We start from the raw sequence: 26,595 nt of genomic DNA, 5'->3' as shown, positions 1-26,595 counted from the left end.
CTACCCTTTTCATGGGGTTCTATCTTTTGCAAGGATGTCCCCTCGTACATTCGTTTAGCTAGCTATATCTGCAGAATGAGAAATTGAGTACATACCTAACCACCGAAAAGCTAATAACATGATATTGTGCGAGGTATGGGGCAATCATTCCTTGTTATTTTCCTATTTCCTAGGAAGCTGGCATGGCTCTTAATATCCTTTCCAATATACATAGTCTAACTCCCACGCAGACAGGCCTCGTCCAGATACTAAGCTAATACGAGAACATAAACCCGTTCATGAAAGATAACCCCCGAAGATATCCATCTAGATAGTGCTCGGCTCGTTCGTCTTTGAACTTGAGAAGCCGCTCAACACCGTATAGCAACATCCCGATCGCCTTCTGCGACTCCAGTTGCTCTTTTGTTATTCCCCCAACTCCCTGGGAAGCAAGACTAGCCAGAGCCCGATCGTAAAACGCCCCCTCGAGTTCCTGACGATCCTCCGTGTCTTGCCAACCACTTGGGGTCATGAACCCGAAAAGACTATCCAGAAAATAGAAATTTGACCCAACAGGGAGGTATATAGCACCATCCCAGTCTAGTACAGCTTGGACCCGGCCTGTGGAGTCGTCGACAAGGTAATTGAATGGGGCGAGATCTTGGTGGGTAAGGGTGACAGGGAGGGCGGCGAGATCGCGTAACTGTGGTAGGAGTTTGCTGATGCAAGCAGAAATGCTGTTTCTGAGAGTTGTGTTTCGGAAAATGTAGTTATTGACCTTATGACGGATTTCATCAAGAGTAGAGGTGAGGTCGGATATTGTAGTGTCGGATATAGTAGTGTTCGCCCTAGCTCCCCGAGTAACGAGGTCTGCAAGGTCTAGGACAGTCACCATCTTCTTCTGAAGCGGCAGTTTATAGTCCTGAGAAGACATCAAGACACTGATATACGGTGTCCCTTCTGCAAAAGGCGATGTATACACAAACAGCCCTTCATACATGCCCTGGTATGTTACCAAGGGTACAATAGGTCCATGAATGCGGCTAGCTTCGGTGACTCCAAAGAGGTCTTGCTTTTCGCTTCGAAACTGGACGGCAATGCGATGATCGGTGAGCGTGGAGTGAGTATGTAATATAGCGGTATAGCTCATGCTTCCCTGGAAAGGGCTGGGTTGAACGTCTACCTTGCCGGTGGCGTTGGGAAAAAGGATCGGGGCAATATGGTGCAAGACAAACTGGTGACACGATATCTGGGAGAGGTTTGGCAGTGCCTCGAAGAACTGAGCCACGACGAGCCTCTGGTAATCGTCCATTGTAACAGCCTGCCCTCTCTAGACATGGACATTACCTATTCTGCCTACATGTGAAAGCGAGGAGCCTGAGTTTGCTGTAATCGCGGCTATGTTGTTCTCATTCAGGGAATGGATGACATTGGGCGCGCTGCAAGAAAGAAAAGGGTTTCAGGTCGAGAACTGGCCAGGACAATTCTACGGATTATTATTCCTCCGATAACCACGAGACTTCCGGAAGCGAGTCATGCTCACGACTTATGGCACAGCATTTTATAGAAGGGCGAAAATGCAAGTTACAAGGGACCCGCCCTGTCAACCGCCTTATTATTTATTACCTACATTTTGGCCGGGCACTCAAATGAATGAAACTTTGGCGCTCATCAACATTCTCGAAGCACTGAAAATCTAATTTTGAATGCAAGAGGAAAGGCGGCGACACATATAGTGGAAATTTCACGTGACATCCAATACTCCTGTATAGGTCCTTTTTCCTTCCCGGGATACTACTGTGTCGTCGCCTCCGACTAGCTGAGATTCTGCTCTTCCTTCCTTCAGCTTTACTAATAACGATCCTTGGTGAGTCTTTTGTCGCGGGAGGCTGTCGTGCATCGACTAGTTTGAGCTCGGCTGGCCGAGAGTCACATGAACCTCATCGCGGCCAGAGATGCATTTTTACTACAGGCAACATCTGGATGCGGAGAAATGCAGTGTGACAGAGCACTTCAAACAGCAACAGGTCCTCCACTGGAAGGGCCGAGAATTGAGCACGAACGGCACGAGATGAAACGCAATTGCGACGGCTGGGACTTTGATTAGACCGGAATCGGTTTGTATGCTTCTCGTCACAGCACCTGAACGTTTATTCGCCTTAAAGGATTGGGGGAAAGGCAGTTCTTTATTCAAGAACTGAGAGTAATTCAATGGGTACTCATTTGTTGCGATACCAGCAATACTCTCCGCTACTTGGATCTGCTCAGCATTCGAACGGTCGCAACAGTTCAAGATTGCGGGCTCGATGGCGTCATAGGCTGGAAGGTCCTCCAATCTGGATGTGGCTTGCGGAATCTGCAGGATGCAGCTCAGCAATAGCAGCCGGCTCTCACTCATTGGATGTAATCGGGCTTGGGGGAGCGGGGGCGGGCGCGGCGCGCAGGAAATGTTGACGCTCAGCGTCCAGAAGAACATTAGCTAATATTGTAGTGGAATCGATTTTCTCAGGGACTGATAGGTCTTGCAGCAGAATTTTCTTAGAGTTGAAAATGCATGAGTAAATATTGGCGGAGGGTAGTCGCTGTTATCTGTTGCTTTACTCTGGGCCCTATTAAATGCGCATTTCGATACTTTAGAATCTGGAAATATCACGACTGGTTAGCATAATCAGCAGCCTTAGTTCCTTACCAGCGTGAAACAAATCACCCTAATTCAGAAGTTGGCCATCCAGACACGATCGATATTGAGGTTTCTCAGATCGCTTTTTTGAGGTTGTGCTCCGAACGATCGGAATGTGCGATACAGCCCATTATTGGAATCCTCCTTTTATCAAGCGCAGACGATCTCCAGATCCTGCAATCCAGGCCATTGCATCCAAGGAAGCCAGACCATGCCAGTTTCACAGGCAACACCACGGGCTATGGTTCACTGGCAAGGATTCCCGCTGCGCTCGCTGATGACACTTGCGATGCATGCCCACACTAGTCACCAGTCCATTCTAGGCCGTTTCTCCATTAGGAAAGTGATGGTATGATCATGATATAGTTTCGCAGTCGCTGTCTAGCATTGACCGCAAGATGCAGCACCGACCGAGGTTAGGGGTGTGTGCGGTATTTTCGCTATTGGCCTATATCACCGGGCTGTGCTTTCGAATATTTATCGATTGGTGTAGAGGGAACCGGAGAGACCGACGATGACGACAAACTGGGTCGTATTTGTGGCCAGGCAACCGAGAGCCATCTGTGACGCCGGGGCTGTGCAATGTAACTTCGGATAGAGCGGACGGAGCGGGGCATGCGGCGAGGAAGGTACACCAGATGTGAAGGAGGCCGGCGGTATCAGAGACGAACAAGGCTCACTGGCAGAGGAAAACCCTAGATAGCTTCGTAGCATGGTACACAGTCACTTCTTTTGGGAAAGGAGTAGGAGTATCGAACTGAAGCCACACGATGCCAATGCGGCCTAGATCATTCCAGTGGTTCTGCTTCTGTGCAATTACCATTCCAGCCCGAGGAGCGAGAACAAGCTGGGGCTGGGTCGAGCGGCATCTCCAATAAAATGAAAGGGGCAGTGCGTCGGGCTGCAACAAGGCGCAATAGTCGGTGGGGCGAGAGGGAAATAAAGGGGGCGGCGATGAGTGCAAGATAGAGGAGTTCCAGGGAGGGGAAGAAGGAGAAGAGAGGCCGAAAGGGCGAGGTCGGTTCTTTTATGTCGAGGCGACGCCGGGAGAGGTTACAAAACAGCGTATTGGTGCGCTAAACCTAAAAAGGCAAAACTAACCGGATACAGTAATTCACAGGTCCCCATATTACAGTGCTAAAAACTGGAAGACGCGCGCGTTGCACGCATCGGCCCTGAAACGAAAACCAGGGGGAATAGGAATTGGAAGCGCAAAGCAGCGTTGAAGTGGAAATGCGACTGAAATCCAAATGAGCCAATGAAAAAAGAGCTCCCGGATGACTAATATCCGCAACACGAGAGATGACGTAAGTATTCGAATCCTTAGCCGCATTTTTATTTGGACAGTGCAAGTATATCGGCGTATGAAGTCTTTTTTTTTTTTTTTTTTTTTTTGCCTTTGTGAACGCCTCTTCGGATTTGGTGTACTTGCTTGTGGTGAGCTCTCGGTTTCATCCAATGTGTAAGCGCACGTAATCTGAGTGCTTTCCTCATCTTTGTCAAAAGGAGTATTCGCTCTGATGGGCTTTGCAAGGTGGGGGTCATGAGATGATAGGGATTTGGGCGGTGTTGTTGGTCCAACCCTTTGGGACCAGCGATCAACGCGTTTCCTTTTCCCGGTTGCAGAAGAAGGGGTTGGCGGAAGACTACTTGTTGATGTTGGTAGGAAATGTATGTCATCAGCCACGACAGCTAACTGGCGATCCTCTTTTGTGAGGCCAAAAATACGACCCGTCACAAACACATAGGCGTTCGCATTGAGTGGTGGGAACTTTGCCCAACGCTGCCCGTTCTTCAAGAAAGCGGTGATGTGAAACGTATGAGGGGTACGAGTTGATGGGTTGTAATAGTCGTTTGAAGACGATAGTGAAGTAAATTCCGTCCCTCGTTCAATTGTCGTCTTCGTTCAAGGACGATTCCGAGAAAAGTCACTATGGGCTGGGCAGCACCGGGACAGTGCATAGAATATGAATCTGTATCTTCTTGATTACCCGGATGGCTGCATGGTGTTAGCAAAGTACTTTGGTTCACATGATATACATGTACCGACCGGTCCAAACTATGAGCGTGCAGTATTATGTGGAACCCGCCATCTTCAGATGAGGTAGTCAAAAAGGGACTAGACGATTAGACGAAAGTATTGGGTTGGTAAATATCAGATTGTTTACCCTCGTTGAAAAATCTAACGAGAGTAGAGATCTCCTTTGATTCAACATCATCTGATTCGATATCTTTGAACGGGATGTTAAGTGAAACACGTAGCTGCATCGAGAGCGCTTTACCCGGACGCGTTGGATCTGGTTCAACGTGTTCGACGAAATCACGTACGTGGAGAATAGCAGGAAAAGATTTATTCGACAGCATATTGTAAATAGAAAGTCAAGCGTGGTGAAAACAAAAAATTGCGACGAAATACAACCAGAAAGTCACGCAGAAGGTAGAGCGGGGTAATAACTCATTTATTTGCTCTGAAAAATGTGTGCTGGTCGAGGTACTTACCCGGCGCAAGCTACAGTCTCCAGATACGAGCCAAAATGTGATATAGCCGTGTCACGGGACGACCCCCCACCCTTCGGGTAGGGGGTGTCCCACAGCCATAATGCAATTAACCTCCATAATGCAAATTTCCTACCTTTTCAACTTTTACGCGTATTCCTACCCACCTAAAATGCCTAAAAAAACTCGTGATGAAGAGGATCTGCTAGCTAAGGCATTACATGCTTATACTACGCGAGAATTTTCATCACTACGTAAGGCTGCGGACCATTATCGCGTGTCTTATTCGAAGCTTCGCGGTCGCAAAAACGGACAGACATCTCTCTCCGATCGCCCTACCACCAATAATGCATTGAATTTGAATCAGGAAAATGCATTAATTAGCTGGATCGAAGTGCTAAATTCTTGCTATACACCTCCAACTGCAAAAGACATTGAAATTGCCGCAAATCGCCTGTTGAAAATAGCGGGTTCGGAGAGAGTTGTTAGTTCAATGTATAGCTATCGGCTTATACGGCGTCTACCTCCACACATCAAGCTTATTACCCAAAAATCAAAGGAGTCTTTACGAATTCAAGCCGAGGATCCTGGAGTTATTAGCCATTGGTACGATAGGCTTGAGTATCTCTACCGTGAGCATGGTTTTGAACCTCATGAGATCTATAATTGGGATGAAACCGGCTTCCAAAATGGCGAAGGACTTAACCAACACGTCGTCTCTACGCGTCAAACTGCTCTACTGGAGATCGAGGTGAAACTATTACTGGCATTGAATGTATTGCCGCTGATGGCTGGGTGATGTTTCCGTGGTTTCTAGTCAAAGGCAGCGTCCACATGGAAGACTGGTATAGTAATATGTCAACCTCTTCTTCGGCGTACAAAATTATCCATTTGACGTCTAGTGGCTGGACGGATAGTGAGACTGCTTACCGATGGCTATGCTCAGTTCATGAAGCCACAAAAAACCGCGTACGACGCGGGCGACCGAGGCTTTTGCTAATGGATAATCATGCGTCTCATACAACTATCGAATTTCTCGATTTTTGTAAGGAAAACCTGATTATTCCTTGGTATTTTGTACCTCACACGACTCATATATGTCAGCCCCTTGATGCTGAGGCTTTTTTAAGCCTAAAACATAAGTTTAAAATGGCGAATACTGAGGTTGTGGCGTGGGGTGGAAGTAACGAAAAACGCGACTTTTTCCGCAACATTGACGCCGTCCGACGCCACGCCTTAAGGTCCAAAACTATCCAAACCTCGTTCAAATCTACTGGTATCTGGCCACTAGATCCGACACAAGTTTTGGGTAATTTAGGGCAATATTCGGACGAAGAGACCTTACGCATATACGACGAGCCGTCACCTACCCGCGAATTCCCAAGTTCAGCGACCAATTCTCCGCCCAATTCTTATGCGCGTATTGAAAAATTGGAGAAGACAGTTTTCCCGCTACTTGATAACCCGAATCCTGATTTACATAAAATTCGGAAGCATCTACGGCGCGCAATTGATGCCGGAAAATCGTCTCTATACAATGCGGAACTTGCTGAGATGAGTCTTGCGCGCGCCCTTAGCCATAAAACGCCTGGGAAAAAACCTACAAAAAGCAAGCGATGGGTGAAGGGTGCTACAAAGAGTCCCCTTTCATCGATTTCAGGCAATAGGCTAGTACAGCGAAGGTGTGAGAAAGAAGATGAGTCGAAGCTTCGTGCTTGGCGGAAAGACGCAGAGAAAATGGCGGCCGATTTGGCGGCTAAGGAATTGGAGGAAACACTTGAAAATGAGGAGGTTGATACATTATTGGCTAATGAGGCTATTGATGGGCTTTATTTCATGGATTCTGGACCTTATACGTCTAAAAAGTGAGCTAGAAGTTGAAGAAATTGAAAATTTGCATTATGGCTGTTAATTGCATTATGGCTGTGGGACACCCCCTACCCGGAGGGTTGGGGGTCGTCCCGTGACACGGCTATCTCAAAGTTTAACCGGTTGTGCAAAAAGTTGGTGCATCTAGTATGCGAGACTACAGCCTACAAATATAAAGGGCGTGTGTCAAAGAATGATAGGATGGATCTGCTATTCATTCGCAAGGATTGGTCTGCCATGCACGAAGGGTCTCTTGTTGCAGCAAATCTAGCCTTTGCATTTCTTCCAGTAAATGGGGGTCAGGTCTCTGCTCGATGTCACTCATGCCAATGGGCTGCAAGAGGTGAAGACCACCCAGTGATCGCAGACGCGATAGCTGTACGTATGTTGAACAGTATTTTCGGTGGGAGTCGTGTCGCCGATTCTTGCGATCGTTTTTCAAATCCAGAATGGCAGAATCGAGGGTGGCACCCTGAATCTTGTAGTCAGTGAGACAAAATGCTGGACAGACGGGGATTTGTTTTCGTCGGACTGAATAGCCTTTCACAGTGATAGACATCTCGAGCGGAAAGATAGGCAAGGATCCGTCTTCGAGATAGGAATAGTTTGCCTGTGTGCGAGCAGGTTTGAAAAGAAGACAAAGTGGTGGTCTAGTACAAAAGATGTATTGGTCGTCCAGTTCTACGAATTCCGCTGATCGCACGTGGATCGCTTCAGAATGGTGAAAATATATATTCGTATTGGTGACTTACCTTCGGGGTCAACGGCGACGCCTGCCGCTTGGCCTGTGGCACCATTTACTAGGCCGGCCGGCGTGCAAATATTGGTTAACACCATTGTCGGCATGGCAAGAGTGTAGAGAATGAGCCCAGGAAATGGGATCTTGGCGCCTTGCTCCGGCAAACCCAGCAAGTCATCGGCTCGCAAGCGAAGGGGGGTCGGGCCTGAGGATTTTGTTCGAGTGTGGAGGGCCGGGAAAACGAAGATTTTCTGATGTCTGGCGCGAGCAAAACGTTCGATTTGGAGGCGATTTACGACATGGCGCAGCGAATTTAATTTGACGATGGCCGGTGATGTTTGCAATTGAGGATCGGTGAGCGAAGAAATGGCTTTTGAATTAAGCGTCGCCAAGTCGTCGGAGGTCAGTGTACCAGACCTCGCTCGACCTAGCAAACATCTATATGATATATCCTCGGCCTGGCGCATCTGTTCATCGAGAATGACAACCTGTTTAAACTGGTCCCAGATCAACTTACCGTCCTCTTCCATCTCGTTCCTGGGAAATCTCCATAAGGGCTGGCCCTGGACTGGAGGAAACTGATGGAAATCCCCCATGAGAATCACTATCGGCAAACCACCAAACAGATCGGCCGATGATCGATCTAGGGATCGAGCGACTTTACAATGTGTATTGATAATGCTCAATGCGGCCAGGTCGACCATGCTGATCTCATCTATGATCATGACGGTTTTCCGAGACCATAGTCTGCGAACCCGAGGACTAACTCCACCCCGCCTGTATCGGTTGAGCGAAATGCCAAGAGAGGTATGGTACGTGCTGCCTCCGATGGCATCAGCGGCTGCCCCGGTGGGAGCCATAAGGATGACCTCTTGCCTGCGGTAAATCAGGTCCATCGCTGCAACAATCGCCTTGATAATCTGGCTTTTCCCCACCCCGCCTTCGCCTCCTACGTAAAGGAGAGTCTGGTTACGCAGAGAAGAGTCGTACGGGTTGGCAGCACAGATGAGAAGATCTGATATAACCTTCTCCACGACAAGCCGTTGTTTTTTGTTCAGCGGAATATCATGGCATATAACAGACGTTATGGAGGCGCCCGTTGGATTTTGGGCTATAGCGGCACGATGGTGATGCACATCACCCGAAAAACCCGAATCAGTCAATGTGGGGACCAGAACTTCATCAGTCAGTCCAATATTGAAGTCGTCAAGGTCAGAAGTAAGCGGAAAGGGCGATCCAGCCTGTATGTCTTGGTCTGAGGTGTTGGTCATGTTTTGAAGCCCTGTTTTCAATTCTTGTAGGGTGGACGAAGAGAGAAGTTGAAAGCCGGTGGATTCGTATAGAGTTCTGCTTGACATATCGATTGGTCCAAAATTTTCAAATCGAAGGGGTGAAGGAGGCAAAGCTCGTGAGATGAGAGTGGGAATACGCCGTTGTGCTTCATTTGCCTCGTTTGACCAGCTCCGGCCAATGGCAAGAAAAGCGGCTAAAAGAGTCTCCTTTTTTATGGTGTCATCCCCACGCTGGGCAACTGACATGGGCTCATTCTCGGTCTCCGATTCAGGATAAGGTGGGCTGGTCAGTTCTTGGTCCAGTGGAGATGTATTCTGAGATAAATTTCGTAGAGAAACGTCAGCCTGACAATCGTCTTTTGATTTCCGCAACAGTTCGATATTTTTCGCGAACGTTCGAATATACGGAGGAAGTGTAGGTTCCACAGTAGTCCAGACGCGATGAAGCAAGTTGGGCATACGAGGTGCCATTGATGGCGCTCGGGGGAAGAGTGAGGGTAGCCTCTGCCAGGGAACGAAAAGACCGAGGAGAACCTCGGCCAAGTCATCTTGAATCGCTGTGGTTAGAGGGTGACCACCTGGAATAGCATCTTCCGAGGACTGAAATTCGGTAAGTTCACCCTGCAGGGTGACGGTAGCTGTTTGAGCAGCAGATCGAGCCAGCCTTTGTACATGCGTCCGATGTCTTGGATGTGGTTCATCAAAGGGTATATCTTCGGTCGTCGCATCCTGCAGTGTCTTCGTGCGAACTACCATGCCGTACTGGAAAATACACAAGGACGCCAGAGGAACACCCCGCAGCTTATAATTATCAAAAATGTTAGCCGGTGCGATGTTAGACTGATCATAATGGCATGGCTCCTCTTCAATGGAATCAGACGTTGTAGTATTTTGATGGTGGTCTGGATGAATTATAGACCGAACGTATCGTCGTAGCCACCACAGATTTATCCGAGTGAAGTTGTAGTTCAGAGTATAGTATGAAGGAAGTTGAAGTACGGTGCTCGCCACTTGTACGCCACTCACTTCACGGTCCTGTGAGAGGCTGTTAAAGCAGCGAAGAGCGAATTTGTTCATGCCTTTCTCACGTAGCCTTGAATCAGCCGCGCTCGGCGCAGAAGTGGAGCTTGCGCGATCGATGGCTTGTTTAAGTAAGGCAGCCTTTGCTACCATCTGACTGGCCGAGACATCATCCTTCGTCGCATAGTTCGTTATGTAATACAGGAGCGACAGCGATTTTGATACGGTCGGAATCCAAGAAATATCGTGATTCGAGCGGATACAGCTGGCGATGGAAGGATTCCACGGATTGACCCAGGCATGATTTCGTGCAAGATGAATGATACCATACTCATCTACCCTGGACACTTCTACAAGACTCCTCGGCATTTGAAAGCGGCAGGAAGTGGAGGTCGACCCTCGGTTGCGGTATTTGAAGCAAGTTGCTGTGTGATGCTTCGAGTGAAGTTGCTTGGTGCGGGCTACAGAATTACTATCGATAAAAAGTTTCTCAGCAAAGTCACTATCCGATTCGGAGGTGGTCGGTGATGGTGGCATTCCCGATGTATTTTTCGGACGGCTGTTGTCCAACACGTGGAGACTCTGCATGATGATTGTTTCTAAGAATTCAATCATGCGATGTGCGAAGGGACGATCGGTAAGAATTCGATCCCTTAATTGGCCGAAACCGAGATTTCCTCGCACCCAAACGAGTGTGTGAAGATGTAGCATGCCGCGACCATTGCTCTCCACGACACCGAAATAATTAGATATGTCACCAAGGATACCCACTTCAACCGGCTTACCACCCAGAAGGCCATTGAGAACAGCCTTACATGTGTAATGGAAGAATTTTGCGACGGCTACAGGGTCAGACGTAGCCGTGGCGCACCTAATTGCTGTGCTCACGTCAGTCTCGGGACCAGTCGAGCACTCCAGGCCCGCAAGGACGAGCACGAGAGGATTCTGTAGATCTGATGGGTTGATTGTCAACCAAAATGCAGGCATTCCCTCGCGTACTATCAAACCTCGAAGCTCGGCGCGCATCTGCAGTTTCTGGAAGAAAGAACCTGGAACCCTGACACCGATGGCGGTAATGTCTTTGAGCAGCCTTCGAACCAGTGGGTCTGAGGCAAAGCGATGTTCGGCGAGCTCTCCAGCGGCCTTTCGCAAGCGATCGTAGTTTAGAGAATTCAGATCTTGTGTCACGGAAGACCACTGCGACCTCTTAATGAGCAGCGAATTGCCAAGACATGAATTGCGGAGCTGAATAACATCATACAACAAATACATAAATGTCCGGTGTTGCGCAAATCTGGACTCATTAGCCTGTGCCACATGAACAACCAAATAAAAACCACCTTCGGCTGTGATGGCATAATGCCCACTTCGCAAAAGCGGCGATCGAAACATTAACTTCCCGGTCATCCAGATGACCCCCTCGGCCAGTGGGAAAAAGTGTAGGGAAAGCTGATGTGAAATAATGAGGATCTTGCCATTGATTGAGAAGTAAAGGTTGGCCTCGGACACCATATTCAATCTCAGGGAAGCGGTGATATGGACTGCTTGGTGGCACTTCCTGGATGATCTGGCCAGCGGAAATAAATTGCGGCCGCATTTCACAAGATGGCTGGTCACTGAAGGACTGTATTGTATTGAGCAGACGTAGGTCAGGGTTATAACGATCTCCATTTAGATCAACGGTAACTGAAGCAGTGACTGGAATTGAGTCTTCGAAGAAGTTGTCTTGATCGTCGTCCGCAGCTTGCCAGTCGTTCTCGCAATTTCCTTCCTGTAAGTCAACAGTGTAGCCAGCTCTTTCGTCATGGTCGTCCCCGTCCAGGCATATGATATCCTGCTGCAAACCTGACGGAACAAAATCATCGGGCCAATTCTGCATAGTGGAATGAGAGATTGCGACATCTTGGTAGAGCGGGTTGTACCGAATCAGATATTGCAACGCAGCGAGAACCCTGCTTTTGCGTACAGTCAGGAAGGGTCGTAGATCTGCGTTATTTGGAGGACGCCGTCCCATCCATAGAACTTTAATGAGCTCCGTAAATTGAAGCTCAGGGCTCGGGAGTATTTGAAGAAGCGGTTTCGGATCCTGTGGTATGATAATAAAATGGCCGCGTAACGCATGGTAGTTTGCTGGTGATGATCGGCCCCCAGGCCGGAGCTTCAGGATGACCCCAACAGGATGGGACTTAGCAATAAGGTACTCTTCCGTAAGCGTAAGATCTTCAAGAACTCTGGGGTAATGTTGACACAGGGTAACATTTATTTTGTTCTTCATAGAGAACTTCGGAACGGATCCTCGGAGAAGAGCAGCATAGCAAAGTGAGCATATGTTCCAGCGTCCATCAGACCATCCACAGCCATCAAGGCCGCCGTCTAATGGCTGGAGCAGGTAGTCATCGGCGAGCACTCGACGTATTTCATTGTTGCAGACAAGCCTGCCGCAAGAAGAGCATGTTTTATCAAGAGCGGCGACCGCAAGTTCGGTCTCAAAACGAGCCACAGAAAGGCGAATCTGGGAATCAGTAACGGGGGTTGGAAAGGCTAGCGAAGCTTCTGCACGAGCCTCATATTCATGGGCAAGTAATCCTAGCGCTTGTTGGACAAGGCAGGATTCTTTGCGGGAGACTTCCACACGGGATGATGAGGCCTGAAATGACGACGAGCCGAGCCTTTGTCGCTTCCGCTGAGAGGTATTGAATTGGTGAAATGAATTAGCAGATGGATTGAAAGAATTCGAGTATAAGGGACCGAAATCGACAGGAGGCAGCACGACTGTTGATCTTCTGGACCTGCAATTAAAGCAACGAGTGACTCCAGGCCGGGCGAGAAAATTATTACGGCAATCAAAGCAAGGGACATAAGGAATTGAATTAGATTGGCAATTCGTGCAATGAGAGCTTGGGGTGCGAATAGGAATAGGAGTTTGGCAGCGCATGCAAGAACGAGTGTCAATATGGGGCTGTGAACTAGACAAGCGACAAGCAGGACACCTTGGTGGTTGAATATTTGATGACAGACGTACTCGACGACTACAATCATTGCAGGAACGCAGGGTGAGCATAGTGTAGGGTGGACAGGGTCGGAAAAAGGGCTAATCATTATGTGGAAAAGTGAAGCGCGGGGAGCAAAAAAACAGAGCTCCTGGGGCAAGATCAGTGGCAATAACACAAAGTTCAACTAGTGCAAAAGCGAATGAACGTCCGAACCACGAAGCAATGAGAGAGCAAAATCTTGCATATACCTGCAGATATAACCCTACAACCCTAAGCCAAGACAGGCCAGTCCGAGGAAGGAAATACTGGTGACGCGCGCTGTCGCACGCTGTGGCCCTGAAACGAAACAAGTACGAAAAGTGAATCGTAAATTGAGTGATAACATGGAAGTCGAACGTTTAGTTTTGATAAGGCACCGGAAAGGTACACACGTATGTCCTATAATCAGCCAATTATATGCATACCAGTTGTGAAGCAAAGTACGGCGTAGGGTGTGATGATTGGACGAGTATGGATACAAAAATATGTGGAAAAAACGACGCTGAGAATCGTGGCAGTATTGATCACGAGGACATCCGTTATGAAGACGAAGCCACACCTACGTAACGCTCAAAACAGTAATGCTCTTATTTTTCACACCTTCCAAAAAGGAAAGGAAAAACATACAACAGCTAGGATTCGCATGTGGTCACCCACCATACTACTAACTAGCCGGCGAGTGGCTTAAGTACGGCTGAGCGGACGGGAAGCCCTGCTCTCCACACCCTATGGTCGTATGTGCTAGACGTGCACCTATAGGGAATCATACAGAAACTGCAAACTATTAGGAACAGCCAATTATATATATACTAAGTTACGTAGTAAAGTGCGGCGTAGGATATGATGATTAGGCGAGCATAGATGCAAAAACATATCCGTAAAGTCAAGAAGATTGAAGAGCGGGACATATATTAAAACTAGGCAGAATAAAACATAGAAGTAAAATCCCACAGAAGAGCCAAGCTAGGGAATCTCTTTCTTTCGTGAGGTAATAGTCGAATATATCGGGTATAGCGGGAGTGCGAGGAGCTATGGCTGCACGTCATAGCGCACTTAAAGTTACGGAAGACAGCAGCCGAAGCCGATTGGCTCTATTCGAATTATGAATAGCCCAAACAATCGAATCAGACTATAAAGCTAAGTAACTGTAACAAAAGGCCCGACTGCACTCCGTGTGCTCTCACATGTTATTGAAGCAAGGCGTGGGAACAACTTGTAGTGGGTTATGGTAAGAAGAGAGCTATAGAGCAGAAGAGAGGTAAGTACGAAAGGTAAACTTGCGACCAGTGCAGATGAAGCTATAGAGCCTCGTGGACCAGCGATAGCCAAGCCCAGTGAGGATTTCACAAGTCAGCGAATCGGCGACGGTAAGCGTGAAAGTGAACAGCAATGCTAAACTTAAGCTAAGAAGAGAGTTTTACAACCAAGGACGGGCCAGTCATAGAAGGGAAACGTAAAGAGAAGCGTAGAATGAAGCCCTAGAACCCTAGAACCATAACAGCTACGACGGATAGAGCAGGTCTTGGCGGCGGAAATTGACGAATCAGCGGCGAGAATTTGGGACGATTTTACAGTGACAACGCAGCCAAACTTTGCGGGCAGCTCGCGCAGGGTAGTAACCCCTTCACTCGTTCCTCGTTTCAGGGCACAGGTGGCACCAGCAGGGGTGTGGAGGAGCGGACGGGAACAAATCAAAGAAGTGCGTGGCAGAACAATCTATTAAGTTCTTCTTTCCACGTCTCACGCACCACATTGTCAGCGTGATCAACAACCCTTTCTCTCACTTCGTTCGTTTCAGGGCACTAGAAATATATATCTCTTAATTAGTGCGTTATAAAATTCTTTTAAACCCCTTGAAGAGTCTTAACTATTTCCTAAAAAGTATTGTGCTATAAGGGAAATTCTCTATAGATCGCCGTTGTTAAGGTAGTGAGTTGTAATTTATCCGATTTAGTATGGTGTTTTGAGGTGGCCACTCGCCCGGGAAATACGTTAAAGCCTGATATTATTGGATTCGCAGTCCAGAACAGACAACATGGTTTATGTATTCCGAGTGGTGTGAATCCTCGGGAAGCGAGCAACAATTCAACGTATCTGTGGGGCAGTTTGTCTGCAAAAGAAACAAGCTGGCATATCATGCAAAGTTGTACCGCGCGAACGAGGAAGTGCTTGCATTGAACACCGAAGACCTGCTAGGAGAACCATGAGCTTGCTCGGCCGTAGCCAAACAGAGACCGGTCGGTTCGTACCAGATACTCGCAGTGGTTCTCACAGCTGTACTCCTCTTCAATCCATCTGAGTGCAGGGCCTACAATTTTGCTAGAGACAGGAACGCTGGGAGCAAGGACATCGACCGCTGCATTCAGCCTCGCCTGTGTTCACGCTTTGGTGAAAGCTTTCATACGAAGATTTCACCGTGAATTGATTGGTAGTGGAAGTGAGATTTCCGTCCTTTCGTCTCCAACTCGGGCACCAGTTACCTCGTAGTATATGTTCACTAGATGCCTAACTTTGAGGCCCATATCTGAGTCCTAGACGTGTTCTCTATTCTTTCTGGACCGTTCTGGCCTCTCTTGGAAAGTTCTCAGCGAACATGACATCATCGTTATTCAGAGCGGCGCGGTTCCAGATTCACTTTTATATCTTTCTTAAAACTCAGGGGCACCAGAAGCACTGAAAGGCTACTGTGCCTCTTTTTTGCGCGAAGGTTTAAGAAATCAACGAGGAGAACGCACCTCACAAGTCCAATAGTTTGTGGAGGGCACGCCATTCACTCGCACTTATTTCATATCTCGTGCAACCGATCAGTCCTGTATCAGATACCACGAGGCGACGAAGGAGCGGCGAAGCAGAATAGGCAATAGGCGTGGTGACTCAGTCCTTGTGAGGGCGGCTTGCAGGATAAAAAGGGTTCGCTCGTTTGTGATGATGTGGTTATCATACGCATTTCGTGCAGTCGTCATTGGGAACTGGAAGAGTACTTGTGTTAGCATTTAAAGGCTCAAGCGTGGAAATGCATGTGCGCTTACATACGTATCCCCAGTGCCGGCCGAGGGAAGGTTGTAAGTACGAGCTCTGTAGGGCATATTGTATGTTCAAGAGAAAATTATGACTCCATCGTCTCGAGGTGCAAGAGTCCAAGTGCATAGCATTTCGAGCCCAGTCTATCCCACACGGCGTAACGGTAGATCATTGTTTACGTCCGAACTATGGCGAGGACTGTCTCAGCTCGCTCCGGGGCACAAGTGTGCCTGAATAAAATATGTGCCTTTCAGTGATTGTCTCATCAGGATTCGTGAAGCTGTCGCACTCGGAGGCATGCACATGAACATTTGCAACAGGGATAATCGATTGATCGATTACTTGAGCCCCCAGGGCTCGTACCACGGTCGCTGGCTCATTCAAGTTGCCTTAGTCGAATAGCAGTCGTATCCAAGTCGAGATGTCTTGGGGCAAACTTGTTCTTAGAAACATTTGGGATTGTGCGGAGGTAGGCTCATTTCCATCGAATGTGGTGGTAATCTGGTCTCGACCGATCGATGGCTGAAGTTGGATGGGTAGGTCGAAACTGTCATTATGGAGATTAGCTAAATTAACACATTTAAGTTGCCATGCCAGTCACCTGTTGTTTGCGTTTAAGCCTCACACCGAAAACTTGAAGTGCTGGGTTGAGCAACTCGTACCCCGATGGGCTCAAGTGAGGCGCTGACGCCCCTCCTCTGGTGTGAAACAAAACTGTCCAGTGCAATAACCAAGAGAGAACAAAGGTATTAAAATAAATCAGTTGTGGTGTCAGTCACAGACTTCAAAGCTGGACGAGGTAATCCGGAGAAGAGTGCGCCTAAAACTGATGGCAGTAGATGAACCGAAATCTTCTTCGCCTAAAGCAGGAAGACCGCAGTACTTCCCTCCCTTTGCCCAGACCTGCTTCCCACAACTCATTTCGTCCACGCCACTCGTGAACTCTTCTTCTTGAGGGGCTTTCCCACCCCAGCCTCATATTTGACCATTCTTCAATGGAGTCGATAGGCAAACGAAACGAAAGCCCCGAATTTCGATTCACTCTGCTTCTGTCGATCGACCAGAATTCTTCCGAGTTTCCCTACCCAGGAGAGACCTCATTAGGGGCACTCGTGTGAGCAGGACCTGAGCAGGGCTCAAAGCAAAGTCTCTAGGTAAAAGATGTCCGTAGTCACTCGGGCGTGGTCTCATCTTTCCTTCCCAACCTTTTCCTTCCATCCAGCCTTCTTGCTTTCTTTGATCCGCAGTAAATCTCATATGCATTGAACAGTGAGCTGATTGATTCCAGAGTCAGTCGGGACACAGTATACTTTCGGACAGTCCTGTCACATTCGGAAACAAATCACTCTAGTATCCCTCCCTTAAGGTCGCCGCCGATGAGAGTTCAAGAAAGGCTGTGAGGGCTTCCCCGTTCCTTTACAGGTATTTTCGTCAGCAATCTCAATCTAGCCTTTCATTCTAGAGCTAATAGCTCCATGTAATTCGCAGTTCCTTGCTTCAACGAGTCGAATCCAAGCACCATCAGGAATCTCCTAGACAGAATGCCCGTGCATACGCGCCCAAGAATTGTCCTCCAGACCATCGGATCTCCTTTTCGCATACACCAATACAATACAAACTTCCTAGTTTCTACCAAGAGACCGTGTGGCTACCATTCCGCGGAAAGGTCTCTGGTAGAACGTCATGCCTGTTTCGGAGCTAGGAAAGCGGGAGCGTTGAGTCGTTGTGTTGCAAAGGTGGAAGCCCACACAACAATGGATGGATCTGCCCCTCGGAAATACTATGCGTGATGCTCTGTGATTATAATGTTGATCGAAGGCTCAATCAGAAATCCATTCGCAGTGTGTTGAGATATGCCACACTGCCTGTCTGCCTCAGTTCTCCAACTTGCTGCTGTAACCCAGCCGATGGGATGTTACTCGAGACCTTTTAAGTACAGCTCTGCCACACTACCGTGTTTGCTGTCTCACAGGCTGAGTCTCTGGCGCCAGGTGCTTCATGACGACCTTGATCAATTAGCATAAGAGCCTTCTCGTGAGCCTCGCTGAGAACGACTCTCTCACATGTCTCTCATGCCTAGTAGTTTTGTTTTTAAGAATAATCGCACTCGTTGCGAGACTATTGGGGATAGCAGCCGAGAACTAGGCTGGGCCATTGTAGGGGAGCTTGTGCTTCATAGATGGAAGAGACGTGGCGTTGCTAACTTGGAAAATAAAGAGAGGTTCCTGTTTAGTCCGTGTACATGTTGTTGTGATATGAGGCTGGTGCAGATCAGGAACCAAGCCGTACCATCGGAATTAATCCCGAGGTGTCTATACGAAGAAACAAGTTGATTTCCAATCAACTTGATCTACTCTTTGTGTATATATAGCCTCAGTTATTCCCTCTAGTTCAGTACAATTCAATCTTCCTTTGAACTACAACAGGTTATGAGCCCGGGAGCAACTCTCGGGTGCCGTCTCTGCTCATCTGAGAATCATCTTTACCTGCTTGATTGAATATCTACCCCGCTTTTACAAATCATCACCATGTCTGCTCTGGTCCACGACTCGCCCGACCGAGCCGTCACGGCCATCGAGCCTTTGACAGGAAGCGACAACTTCGCGACCTGGAAACGTCTCATGACGTCCTACCTCAAAGCGAGGCAGGTCTGGGATGTCGTGTCGGGCGACCTCCAGCGTCCTGACTGCTTATTCAAGTACGCCAAACCCATTTCGGCGGATATCCACCCCTTAGTGGAGCCGCACCTGGTTGGGGCGGTGAGGCAGCGCACCATTGAAGCGCGCCTCGAAGTGGAGGTCCAGGCATTCGAGCGCCACCGTGAATGGTCGCGCCGCGAAGCTGAGGCCTACCACACCATTTTCCGGTATCTGTCCCCCCACATTAGCATTCATGTCGCAGGACTAGAGACGTCCCACGACCTCTGGAATGAACTTGAAGAACGGTACCGGCGAATGGAACTCGCCACGTTCTGCGAGTTGTTTGCGCAGCTTCGTGAAACCACTGGCGAGCGCTGCGGCAGTGCCCGCGAATTTGTCGATCGGGTACGGTTGCTCGTACATCGATTGAATGCTATCGTGCCCGGATCCATTGGCGATCGAACGCACATTGCGATCTTACTGACGCAGATCGGACCGGAATATATTCTAGTTGTGGATGCCATTCAGAATGACAAGGATCCGGTGAATCCGACCACGATCGGAAACCGTCTGTCTAATGCTGAGCAGACGGTTCGGAGAAAAGAAGCTCCAACACCCTTGCAGGCAACGTCTGGCCCGTCCGTCAATACGGTGCAGCAGACTGCCAAGAAATGCAACTATTGCAAGAAGCGCGGCCATGTGGTCGCACAGTGCTGGAAGAAACAGCGAGAAGCTCAGCCGTCCAGGGACCATGCCCTGAAGGCTGAACGGAGTGTTTCCGGCTCACCAAGAAATAATTTGCAAATGATACCATCAAGCCAGATGGAAGATCGGCAGGGCCCGCCGACTTCCAAGAGACCGAGGATCAATATCGTGAGGGCGAGGGTGACGACCCTTTATACCCACGCACCGCAACCCCGATGGATCCTGGACTCGGCCGCCACCAGCCACATCTGCTGGGACCGGAGCTGCTTCAGCAGTCTGCGGCCCCACCGCGAGATGTTGGACACGGCCGGCGATCCAGTGGAAGCCGAAGGGATTGGTACGGTGAAGCTCACGCTCCGGGGGAAGTTCAACCCACCCCTGGTGTTGAAGAACGTGTACTTCGCGCCGCGCGTCGGGATGAACCTGATCAGCGTGCCGAAGCTGTTGCGAGACCGCTACTCGGTGGTGGCGCACCCGCAGAACGTCTTTGTGCAACGCCGAGGACGAACCGTGGGGACCGCCTACCATGCGGAGGAGGATCTGTTGATCCTGCGGTGCCATGTGAGCAAGAGATCTCGAGAGCGAGTCCAACTGGCGAGGGCGCCGGCGACCCATGACCATGCAGATTCCCTGGAACCGCAGGCGGTGGCCATGGACGTCGACGAGCCTCAGGAGTCAAGTGGCGCAGAATGCGCAGCGTCAACCTCTGAACTCGGCGGTGAAGCTGTGATACTCGAAGAAGGTGCGTGCAAAGGAGTGGACCAGGCCTCCGAAGCGTTGTGGCACGCTCGGATGGGACATCTGAACCGGGGAGACTTGAGGGTGGTCCTCCGGCAGACCGGCACTCCGTACCGACCGCTGACACAGGCGCAGCTGCTGGCAACGCCGCAGTGCCCGGCGTGCATGTCGGGTAAGCAGCATCAGAAGAGGAACTCCCGCGCAAGACGGCCACGTCTGCATTCAACGAGAATATTTGAATTGATCCATTCGGACATCATGGAGATGCCGATTGCCAAAGATGGCTCCAGGTACGTGATCACCTTTACTGACGATTATTCTCGTGGCTCGTGGGCCTATGCCATGAGATGGAAGCATGAAGCGCTCCAGAAGTTCCGACATTTTGAGGCCTGGGTGCACCGACAGTTCGGCGCCCAGATCAGAAGATTCCTCACCGATAACGGGAGAGAATATCTGCCAATTGGAACACATCTCGAATCCCAGGGAGTTGAGTTCGACACATCGCCGCCATACTGCAAAGGGCAGAATGGGCTGGCCGAACGCACCAATCGTACTATCCGGGAGCGGATCAACACGCTCCTGTCCGATGCGAACCTTTCTCCTCCCTGGTGGGTCGAGCTCTTGGACACGGTGGTCTATCTGAAGCTACGCGCGCCAGCATCGATCTTACAGAAGAAGACACCGTTTGAAATTCTATATGGGAAGCCGCCCTCGCTCTTGCATCTGCGACGGATCGGCTCCCGTGCATGGGTCTTAATCCCAAAGGAACATCGAGCAAAACTCGGACCGAGATCATCCGAGTGTCGATTGCTAGGCTATTGTGAACCGAACCAGTACAAGCTCTATGAGATACATTCTGGCAAGACAGTCTTTTCCCGTGATGTCGAGTTCGATGAGAGGACCCCGGTGGCGCCACTCATCGAGGGGGAAACAGGCAACGACCTCCCGGACAATGCTCCTCCATCACCTGTCTTTCCACCACTGCCCTCATCAGCTAGCGGGCTGCCAACACCACCTCTATCGCCGAATTCCTCAAACGAGGAAGAGAAAACGCCATCTGGGCGTGTGGAAGAAACACTTCCAGTGGTCAATCCAAGCCAACAAGGAAACGACTTGACATCGGATCTTGGGTATTCGATCTATGGTCGCAGACGAAGACCGTCGCGGCGACTCCTGGAGTCACTAGGCAAGGTGTACTCGGCAGGCACATTGAATACCGCACCGGCCAGACAAGTCGACCCGGCGACCTTCCACGAGGCCGTGTCAGGCCCAACCCAGCTGGAATGGTGGGCCGCCATCCAGAAAGAATATGCGTCGCTTCTCGAACACGGAACATGGGAAAAGGTTCGGCGAGAGGACATCCCAGCCGGAGATCATGTGATTGGCTGTAAATGGGTCTTCAAGACCAAAGCCAACGGAACGCGCAAGGCGCGATTGGTCATCAAAGGTTACCGGCGGAAACATGGCATCGACTATCACGAAACGTTTGCTGCTGTGTCGCGAATGGACTCCGTCCGCTGCATTGTAGCCAGCGCCGTGTTGCGCGGATGGAAACTCCACCAATTCGATGCGGTCACCGCATTTCTCCATGGAGACGTCGATTCCTGTATTTATATGGAGTTGCCCGAAGGCTTTGAAGAGCCAGGGTACGTGTGTCGGCTACGCCGCTCACTGTATGGCCTGAAGCAGGCTCCGCGGATTTGGTACCAATGCGTCCACCGCGTCCTGGCTTCTCATGGCTTCACCATGGCCCAATCGGACAACTGCGTGTTTTACAAATCGAATTGCGTCGTTTGTGTCTATGTCGATGATTTCCTTGTTGCTGCGGCAAACACGCACGAAATCGAAAAAGTGCAACAAGCATTGCAAACAGAGTTCCGACTGAACGATCTGGGCACCCCGCGTTCGTTCCTCGGGATCCAGTTCGACTATCACGTCGATGGGTCCGTGTCCATTCACCAACACCAGTACATCCAGAAGGTGCTCTCCGACTTTGGCATGGAGAGTTGTCAACCGAAGTCTACGCCGATGAATCCCAAGCACATCCTGAATCATCGTCCAGACGAGGAACCTCCGGACGAGGAAGCAAAAGCTCGTTATGCGACTGCCATTGGTTCGTTGATGTATCTGATGGTTGGCACGCGACCGGATATTGCGTTCGCGCTGGGCATGTTGAGTCGCTTCACGGCTCAGCCGCAATCGCACCACCAAGTCGCTCTGCAGCGGTTGCTTCGCTATGTCAAAGCCACACAGTACCATCGCATCATATACCGCAGTGGTCAATTGATTGGATACACGGATGCCGACTTTGGTGGGTCCGTCGTCACTGACGGAGCTTACTCGACGTCCGGCTACGTATTCCAACTTGCGGGTGCGCCGGTTTCCTGGTCGTCCAAGAGACAGGGGGAAGTAGCCACCTCTACGACTCATGCTGAGTACATTGGACAATATAATGCCATTCTGCATCTACAGTGGCTGCGGACCTTCCTGGCCGAGACGCAACTGTATCGGTCCCCGGTCACCAATATCATGGCTGATAACCAGTCCGCCATTGCACTTTCTCGCAATCCTGAGTTCCACAAACGGACCAAGCATTTCAACGTGAAATTCCATTACCAGCGAGCAGTGCTGAATACAGGCGAGATCAGCCTTCAATACGTTCCGACTGAGGAACAGGCCGCTGACGGTCTCACCAAGCCGTTGGGACCAACGGCTTTTGCCATGTTCTGTAGTCTCCTTGGAATCGAAGCCTTGAAGACTCAGAGGCAACAAATTTGACAGCGCAGGCGCTCTTTCCACTTTATTTTCCCATGAAGGTTTTTAAGTGGTTTTACCGAGGCTTGGCTGCACAGCGTTATTCCAGTATCGCCTTGCGCGCAAAGCGATCCTGAGGGGGAATGTTGTGATATGAGGCTGGTGCAGATCAGGAACCAAGCCGTACCATCGGAATTAATCCCGAGGTGTCTATACGAAGAAACAAGTTGATTTCCAATCAACTTGATCTACTCTTTGTGTATATATAGCCTCAGTTATTCCCTCTAGTTCAGTACAATTCAATCTTCCTTTGAACTACAACACATGTAAGAAAGGTGAGCCAAGAGTTGCCACCCACACGGCCTTAGCGTATGGATTGGTCTTCCAAGTCTCCCAACGGTACCTCATTTGCAGCAGTCAAAGCGCGTCAGGATCACCACTTGCTGCTGGTAGCGGTGCTGTCTGGCGCGTAGGCAGTGACCCAATCACCCCCGCATAACCCAGCCCTCATTCTGGCCCCACCACAACCAAGTTCGCAATGCCAGAACATGCAGGGGTGACCGCTCTTTGCAATACGCACGGTAATACTAGCGGTAAGATAAAGGCGGATATATACTATGTCTGAAGGTGGCTTCGAATTCGTATTCATTCCCCGTCCTCGATAAAACGATAATTTTGTTTCCCGAGGTAATCCAGTATGGTGCACAACCTTCCCAGTCATGCTCCTAATTTGATGGCATCATCTCCCAATATCTTCCTGTCAAAGTTGGAGACCCCTCGATTCTTTGTGCGGGATCGATGGTGGGAAGAATATGCAGCCATCACGCTGTCGGCTTATGACATCGAAGCCATTTTCCAGGGACTTCGCTTCGGCTTCTTTCGCGATATGGAATATGTACAGTACATACTGGAGAGACGCCCTCTGAGTGTACTCAATTCGTTCCTCGCTGCCATACCAGAGACCTCTGAGAATCACTCCCTTTCTGAACTGTCGAATCATGAGAAAGTGAGAGAGATCCTACGTCGATCGATACCTGCACCTCCTCAGTTGACTCCGTGGCGCTGGTTTCCCCCTGCACCAGAAGACTTATCAGACGTTCAAACAATCGCCCTGGATATCGAAGCGGAAAGTCACTTCCAGTTCAGACAGATAGCTTTCGAAGACATTGTTCGCGCCGCCCTTGGGTATGAAGCACCATCAGTAGAATGGTTTCTTCAGCAACACAGGGCCCTTGGGGTTCTTTTCCTGGAACATATGAAGGAATACCCGAAGGAAATCACTCTCTATTCAACGGTGGAGAAGGTTAGTGATCCAAGATCTTCAGCGCAATATACCCGCATATTTCAGGGCCAGCTGGCTAAGTCTTACAGCATCTTCGGACACTAAGTCCATTTGCTCATCAAACCCTTGCCAAATGTCTCATGGTCTTTCAACCTGACGTGGAAAACAACATGCCCCTGTCTGATACGCCCCGCCTTTCATTCATAGCAGGCCCCATTCAACAACTGTTCAAAGAGAACTCATGCAACCTGGGAGATATGTTCGAAATTCTGAGTGGTCTTGCTGCACGTTTCCAGCAAACATATACGCACTCCTCCACGATGAGCTGGACACAAGACTTTGACGCTTCCCTTCCGTGTATATCTGCCTAGAACTGAAAGCCTCTGCTCTTAAAACAAAGCACCGCGTTGATGTATGTTCTTCTAATTCTATGACCTGCATGAGCCTCATATGGAGCAAAAATCGGCTCCGCTGTTCCAGTCAATACTTTCCAGATGGTAGCGAGTTTGATATTAATTAAGCGTTCTGTAGCTGCCTGTTGGCAAGCTGAGGTTACTCAAGTCATAATCCTGTTATAACGATCTCGGAACTTCTTTTGAAGAAATATTTTAATACTAAGCCGAAATCAAGACTGGCGCTTCATTTCGACGGATCATTTACTATCTACATGAAGACAATTATTCGCTCGGTGTTTAGGTCGTTCCACGTGTCCATCAATTTTCGACTTGTCCAACTTCAAAGCAACGTTTATGCGGGCATGAATGGTCATATTCTCATTCTGTCCATCAAGTTGCTCTGTCCATCGTAATTTGACTTGCAGATATCGAGGAGGAATCTTTGCGACGTGCCCGTTTTGCCCAACTGGCAGTAATAGAGATGGCTCGCATTCGTAGACTAGGGTATCTAGAGACGCGCTAGAGTTTGGGGAGTATCTGTTTGGCAATGATAGGCAGAATATATACCTCGTGGACTGGCTAGCCTGAAAAGAACCAATAAGACCTAGTCTAGCTGCAGGTACATATGAGATGCGACCAAAAAAATCGTAGCCATTTTACGCGTTGCGCCTGTTCTCAAAATCTCACTCATAGTTTGCCCCATACATCACCTACCAGTTCTGTGTGTTCCAGCAATCAAACCAATTGTAGTGTTTCCCTTAATATCCCCAATATGACCTAGCTCTATTGAGTTGCATACTCATCGTAATCCGTGTAGAGCCAGATAGGCGGTTGGTTTCGGGATAACCAGCACCGACACATATATCGCACTGGATCGATTGATTTTGACTGTGTATTGCAGAAGGTAGAAGTGCAGCGGAGAGAAGCAACAGCGCAGGTCACATCTGGGGAGTTGCTTCGGTCGATGGGGGTCGCTTCGGCGGTCGGAGGTGAATGCTAACGGGGCGAGTCTCACCAATCTTCCAACTCCTTAACGATAGTTGTAGGAAGAAGGCTGAGCCAAACATGGAACCGTGCCCTGATGCCTGATCATGGTCGACCTGGTTTAGAGGAAAAGAGAATGAGCATGGTGGAATCAGGTATCAGATAGAATGGCAACAAGCAGCTTCACTGGCGTGGCGTGTGAAGGAGAATACGGGTTGCCCAGGCTGGAAGATCAACTGGAGGCGGATCTCGCAACCCTTGAAACACAATACTTACTCCTTTACATCGACAGAATGAGCCGGTTGTAGCACATAGCCTGCCTTCTATCCTCCATCCTGGAGTGGATGAGACGCTGCTTTGAGCCGGTATTGCTCCGAAGTAATCGACCTGAGGAAATTAGACTCATTCCCAGTTTTGACCGAGGACGCCGTTGAAACAGTAGGCAATGCGGCTGGATATTTGCTTGGGTCAGTAAAGCACCTAGGGGAGCATGCACATACCCAACTGAGTGGGCTTCAAACACCAAGGGCCAACTGAGCAAGGCCAGCATGGTGCCGCCATTGGATAATATTGCAACGCCAAATTGGCTGTGTTCAGCAGTGATGGCTAGAGATAGCTTGCTTGCGGTTCTCCGGCCAGTGATGACCAGCATTCCCAGCCTTCCAATGGTAGAAATGGTACCCAGGGGGCCCCATGCAGGTATTTACGGGCTATCCCATTTCACCGGTGACTGTAGCACAAATCCAGTGTCTGAGTGGCTAGTTGAGGCAGAGCGGGTCGGATTCCACGCTTTTCCTCACTCCAGTTTCCTTACTCGCCCACGCTTCATTTTGAGCTCAGCTTCACCTGACTTTCGAACCAAGTTCTAATCCATTGGAAGAGCTTCTGGAGTGTTTAACTCTACCCACTTTCCAAAGGTGTCCTACTTGCGACTATGGTGCTTCGACGTATTGAACCGCCAGGAGGCGAG

The 26,595-nt window shown here is 49.4% G+C and overlaps 4 protein-coding genes across 4 annotated transcripts; 2 read left to right on the top strand and 2 right to left on the bottom strand.

The window, feature by feature from the left end:
• Positions 1–253: 253 nt before the first annotated feature.
• On the bottom strand, positions 254–1,291 carry N7446_010554 (uncharacterized protein; the record flags this gene model as incomplete). The annotated part of the gene is made up of 1 exon (XM_058519297.1): positions 254–1,291. The coding sequence occupies one exon, from the start codon at positions 1,289–1,291 to the stop codon at positions 254–256; it is 1,038 nt and encodes a 345-aa protein (XP_058368135.1).
• A 14,620-nt stretch (positions 1,292–15,911) lies between these two features.
• Positions 15,912–16,193, bottom strand: N7446_010553 (uncharacterized protein; the record flags this gene model as incomplete). Its single annotated transcript, XM_058519296.1, has 2 exons — positions 15,912–16,076; positions 16,137–16,193. The coding sequence occupies 2 exons, from the start codon at positions 16,191–16,193 to the stop codon at positions 15,912–15,914; spliced, it is 222 nt and encodes a 73-aa protein (XP_058368134.1).
• Positions 16,194–18,656: 2,463 nt separating this feature from the next.
• On the top strand, positions 18,657–22,988 carry N7446_010552 (uncharacterized protein; the record flags this gene model as incomplete). The annotated part of the gene is made up of 1 exon (XM_058519295.1): positions 18,657–22,988. The coding sequence occupies one exon, from the start codon at positions 18,657–18,659 to the stop codon at positions 22,986–22,988; it is 4,332 nt and encodes a 1,443-aa protein (XP_058368133.1).
• Positions 22,989–23,697: 709 nt separating this feature from the next.
• N7446_010551 (uncharacterized protein) lies at positions 23,698–24,617 on the top strand (the record flags this gene model as incomplete). Its single annotated transcript, XM_058519294.1, has 2 exons — positions 23,698–24,267; positions 24,336–24,617. 2 exons carry the CDS (start codon positions 23,698–23,700, stop codon positions 24,615–24,617), a joined length of 852 nt encoding a protein of 283 aa, XP_058368132.1.
• Positions 24,618–26,595: the final 1,978 nt, after the last annotated feature.

This window comes from Penicillium canescens (genome assembly GCF_028828765.1).
Source record: "Penicillium canescens strain IBT 15451 chromosome Unknown utg000007l_segment0_segment0, whole genome shotgun sequence".
Lineage (NCBI taxonomy): Eukaryota > Fungi > Ascomycota > Eurotiomycetes > Eurotiales > Aspergillaceae > Penicillium > Penicillium canescens.
This window is presented reverse-complemented; position numbering and strand designations above follow the sequence as displayed.